The following is a 5,226-nucleotide window of genomic DNA, read 5'->3' on the forward strand; positions in this document are numbered from 1 at the left end:
ATGTGAATTCAAAATATCCTCAGAACGATGGATCGTAGTTTATTAGGGATATTTTTTGGATTGTTATAGGTAGAACTTGTTCCTTTGGACTCTAAAATATCGAAAATTAGTTGGTGGCGTTCCAACGATGAAATTTGAATTTGATTATAGAGGTGGACTTATTGTCACAGAGAAAAAAGAATGAACTTTAAATAAAAAAGACTGATCATGAATATATAGGTGATTTGTTATGCTTTGCAGGTACTATGTCTTCTGGAGGAAATTTGCCAGGAGGAGGACATGGTGGTTATTGGTCCACCTTTGATGGAAACAACTTCAACAATGGCAATCGGAAACGAAGCAGGAACAACTATTATCACAGGAATTATAACATTCATAATAACTACAGGGCAGAACATGGTGGCAATTCTAATTTTCACAACTTTGATCGTGCTAAGTATGATGCCGTGCAGTCATCTTTGAAAAGGAGAAAGTATTCATCTCTTACTTGGGAAGGAGGCCGGTATCTTCCATTCATTCTCCAAGACAAAATCCCTTCATTCATTAGCTTTCAAGCACCACCCACAAGATCCAATGGTGATACCTCTATATCACCTATCTGCAAGCTTGATTGTTCTATAGACAATGAGCAAGTGTTTATGTCAAGGGATGAGATTGATAGATGTTCTCCATCAAGAAGAGATGGTATTGATGTTCTTCACGAGACACACTTGCGCTACACCTACTGTGCCTTCCTTCAGAGTCTTGGAATGCGGCTTGTCTTGTAAGATTCGCATTATGGGTCATGTTATTTTTCTTATTTTCATGTGAAACATTATTGACTATATGCTTATGATATTGGTACTTGGGGTTACAAGTAATTGTTTGATAGCGTTTTGTACTAGTGTAGTTTGACATGCTTCTTTGCAGGCCTCAAACTACCACTGGGACTGCCATGGTTCTGTGCCACCGTTTTTTCGTTCGACGATCACATGCTTGCCATGACAGATTTGTGAGTCTCTTACTGTCCTCTAATTACGAGTACCTTTTTCATTTTTTACTAAATTCTTCAGTCACAGAGACCACAAGGTTCATGGAATTTGTCATACTTTGAGAAGTGCACAGAAAATTATCATTGAGGAAGCATTGATACAACATAAGACAAATACAATACGACACAGATACAGGATATGGCAAATTTTAGTTTGAACATGACTCGTACAAGTACAAATATTTTTAATGTAGAGAGAGAATATGTCTTAGAAGTAAGCATTATTAAAATACTATCATTTATCTATTTATTATAGGTTTTATTATTTGTATTTGTATAAAAATAAAAGTAAAAAATTGGAAAATGTAGTTTGGGGTATTCGAAGTGTCCAAGAAGTATCTGATATGCCCATGCTTCCTAACAGATGGTGTGTGCCATTCCAAATAGTGACATGTGGTTTTTCATATTTGTTCTTTCAAGTTGCTTCTCCATAGTCAAGTTGTGATTCATTAATTTTGATTGCGCTCTGCAACAGCTGATTGCTACTGCTGCCCTTTTTCTTGCTGGAAAGTCAGAGGAAACGCCACGTCCTTTGAACAACGTGTTGCGAGCGTCCAGTGAAATCTTACATCAACAAGATTTTACTTTATTGTTTTATCTGCTTCCTATTGTGAGTAGACTTCAAATCATGCACATTTTCTTATTTCTTTTGGTATCATATTGCTCTCACGAGACACGGAAAAAATTACCAAATAATAGAATCTTTATCAATTGTATTGGAGTATGCTAGATATGTCTATAAAATTACTCATGGATGTGATTGCCGATTTGCAATAAAATTTTGGATGGATATTGTCATTTAAGTATCTTATGAGCTCAAATCAGTTTACATATCTTTGATACTAAAGAATCTCTAGGACAGATTCTTCCTTAGAATAGGATACTAGTAAGATCAATTTTCATTTATATCGACTTGATTTGTTTTGCAGGATTGGTTTGAAAAGTTTCATGACTGGGTTCTTGAGGCTGAGTTCTTGTTGCTTACTACACTAAATTTTGAACTCAATGTGAAGCATCCGTATGCATCTCTTATATCTGTCCTTGGCAAATTAGGCCCATCAAATACTGTTTTGGTGAATCTGGCATTAAACTTGGTCAGCGAAGGGTGAGTTTTCTTATTTGTTGGATCTTATACCTTCTACAATTGCAGCAGTATGTTTCCTTGCCAATGCACTTTTTGGACCAAATTTGTCTTGATACTGTGAGTTATCTGCACTCAAGCCCACAGTCAGAGAGATTGATATTTGAGCAGCATGCATATCAAACTTCCACATACTCATTTACCGTCCCCCGGTGGAACAGTTCCTTCAATTGTGAAAATAGGTCCCCTGAATGCTTTGTATTTATTCTGATGACCTTTGGCCAAATTGGTTATCAATTATCCTTGCACTTCTGATATACTGGACAAAAAGAAGATCAAGGAAGTGATCTGACAGTCAGAAACTAACAAAAAGAAAGATAAAACAAATAGTTTCTGAAATTCAGATATGGACGAGAGTCTTCAATTGTCCTGAAAAACATTTAATATTTCAAAATGGCCTTTGGATGGAAGCTTGCATTGCATATTCCATTTTCTGGAGACAGTCTCTCCGCATACAGGGTGTAATGTTGTGTACAAACCCCACTTGGCGGGATCCCCAAGCACTGGGTTGTCCTTATATTTCCCCTTTTGAAATTTTATGTTATTTTTCCTTTCAAACTGGTTTATTAATTGATTACATGAGTAATGCAGAGTATGATGCATTCGTCATAAGCATTCCAATGTGCATATTAGCAAGGCTTTCCAGATCAAACTGTAAGCAGAAGATGTTGCATTGGCATTAGCTTTGAAAGATTCAATTGTTTGCAACCTGCAAAACCCCGCCTTTCCTTTCATTTTAATTGCATAGATTTCTGGAGTTTAAAGCCCCCACAGAAGTTTTAGGCCTGGAAATCTGAAAAAAAAATCTCTAGATAAGATAATGCTGTAATTTGATACTCTATCAGCAATCACTCAGAGATTCTTGGAATAGTATTCTTCCTGAGTTGCTGCTTTTCTTGTTGTTAAGGAAAAGTTAGTAAATTTGTGCTTTCCACTTGGAATGAACGTTCAATTTTGTATGTATTATCTAGCTTATATTACTTCACATTTTAGTTGGCGACATCATCTCAGACATGGTGAGATAAGTTGTAACTTGTAAAAGAATCTTCTTCTGTTATTGTTGCATCAGATGGTTAGTTTACTATTTGCATGTCGCTGTATTATATATGTTGAGAGATGCTGTACGTAGACAGTAGTGATGTGTCATATTTGGTTTTGTGAAGCTAACAATGTTATTTTGCAGGCTTCGGAGTTCTTTGTGGCTTCAGTTTAAACCCGTTCATATTGCTGCTGGAGCTGCATATCTTGCTTCAAAGTTTCTGAACATTGATCTTAATGCTTATCAGAATATCTGGCAAGAGTTTGAGGCAACACCATCCATTCTTTTGGGTACTCTGCACCCACTTCCCCTTCTGTTCCTCTCTACCGTTTCTTTTATCAAACAATAATGTTGAATTTATAGTATTTTGATTTCTGCAAGGGTTGGTTCATCAGTAATGAGTAAGTGATTGGTTTTTGGGAGAATGAAAAGGAGCAATTTTATTATTATATTGCAGCAGTTGATCATTTTTTAAAGAGCAATATCTGAGGCCAATCTCCTTTTTAATTCTTTACTGTTTTCCCTTAAACTTTTTGTTTAGATTTTGAAACTTGAATTCTAGTCCTAGTTTTCATATTGTTATAAAAATATAGGTTGTAGTGTTGGGGAAAACCAAACACAAGAACACAATTATCTAAAGTAAGCAGCGGAAACAATTCCCCAAACTTGCAAGAACCTGTGAGGAGTAACAACAATAACCAATGACAGCAACAAACACAAGGACACAGAGAATTATTTACGTGGGAAAACCCTCTCAATGTGAGAAGTAAAAACCCACGGGTTCAAGCCAGTTAATCAAGCTCCACTATAATCAAATAAGGAGTACAAGAGTGTTCAATCAAGTGCACAAATTCGTGCAAACAGCCAGCCAGAATCAACAGAGCAATAAAGCCTACAACGAAGGATCAAAGAGAGAATATCTCACAAAATAGGACTACTGTTCAGATACAATTTCTCTCAGCCAAAACCTCCAATCGACGATCCCATCGGTCAGAATGAAGAAATATACGTCTGGGAACTATTATCAAAGTTTCAGCTCAATCCAACGGTTAACTAAGGAGAAATAACGATTTCTCAGCAGCTGGTCTGTGCAGAGTCACCAAAAATAGGGCTTCTGTGCGAAGACAATATCTCCAACTTCAGACCTCCAATCGACGATCCGAACGGTTAGAACGAAGAGAACCGTGTTACAAACCTGCTGTTCAGCCCGATCCAACGGTGAACGAATCGGATATCAAAGAATTGGAGTAACTGGTCTGGAACTTCTTTTCTTCCCTCACTTCCCTTCTCTCTTTTTGATGCCTCTCTCCGAAAATACTCACACTAAGCTGCGAAAATGGACTTCCCTCACCCACTCCACTGACTTCTCACTCCCCTCAATTAAGTGTAGAAAATAAGCTTGAAAATTTAGACTTTTGGACACATAGTTGAGAGTCCAACCCAACATGTAGCTTGTTAGAAGAGTGGTCATGAAAATGTGACTGGACTTGTATCGGAGTAATGCTGCACAAGCAGAAATAAATAGCCAAAATTTCCCTAGATTCATCTATTGTTGTTGGATGGAAAAAAGTGCTACGACCAACCCATGCAAGAGTCAACACTCAAGTCAAATCATTTTGTCAAAAAAAATCATTTAAAATTTTGTCAACAGAAGATATGGTTGTCTAGCATTTTTTTATATTTAAATTCCTCTTTTATTAGTTATTAATACTGATTCTGACTTTTATGCAGATGTCTCGCACCAGTTAATGGAGCTCTTTTAAATGTATAAAGAGCAAGATTATAATGGCTTCTAGCCACATAGTAGAGTTCGGTGCCATATTCTGTTAAAAAGATGCCTCGGAAGGAAACCGTGAGTACTTTTAACGTTCTTGTTTGATATATTATTTGATAAACTAAATGTTGAAGAGTTGTGACCTACAAGGTTTAGTGTTTCAACTCCGTGAATGTGTGTGCTCAAAATGTTATGTATATCCTTTGTATTCATTTAGTTGATTAGTTGATGCCTTCTGATCT

At 36.6% G+C, this 5,226-nt stretch overlaps 1 protein-coding gene across 1 annotated transcript; it reads left to right on the forward strand.

Annotated features, from left to right (window-relative positions):
• Positions 1–245: 245 nt before the first annotated feature.
• On the forward strand, positions 246–4,973 carry LOC113870134 (cyclin-T1-3-like). The gene is made up of 6 exons (XM_027506734.1): positions 246–763; positions 910–991; positions 1,506–1,640; positions 1,960–2,135; positions 3,355–3,500; positions 4,942–4,973. Exons 1-6 carry the CDS (start codon positions 246–248, stop codon positions 4,971–4,973), a joined length of 1,089 nt encoding a protein of 362 aa, XP_027362535.1.
• The last annotated feature ends 253 nt before the right edge of the window (positions 4,974–5,226 follow it).

This window comes from Abrus precatorius, unplaced genomic scaffold (genome assembly GCF_003935025.1).
Source record: "Abrus precatorius isolate BTA unplaced genomic scaffold, Abrus_2018 Scaffold6, whole genome shotgun sequence".
NCBI classification, from domain to species: Eukaryota; Viridiplantae; Streptophyta; class Magnoliopsida; order Fabales; family Fabaceae; genus Abrus; species Abrus precatorius.

Bases quoted from the DNA above. Each gene is read 5' to 3' on its own strand.
- LOC113870134 (XM_027506734.1), top strand. From the start codon at position 246: ATGTCTTCTGGAGGAAATTTGCCAGGAGGAGGACATGGTGGTTATTGG. The intron at 2,136-3,354 runs GTGAGTTTTCTT...GTTATTTTGCAG, and splicing joins TTAAACTTGGTCAGCGAAGG to GCTTCGGAGTTCTTTGTGGC. The intron at 3,501-4,941 runs GTACTCTGCACC...ACTTTTATGCAG, and splicing joins AACACCATCCATTCTTTTGG to ATGTCTCGCACCAGTTAATG.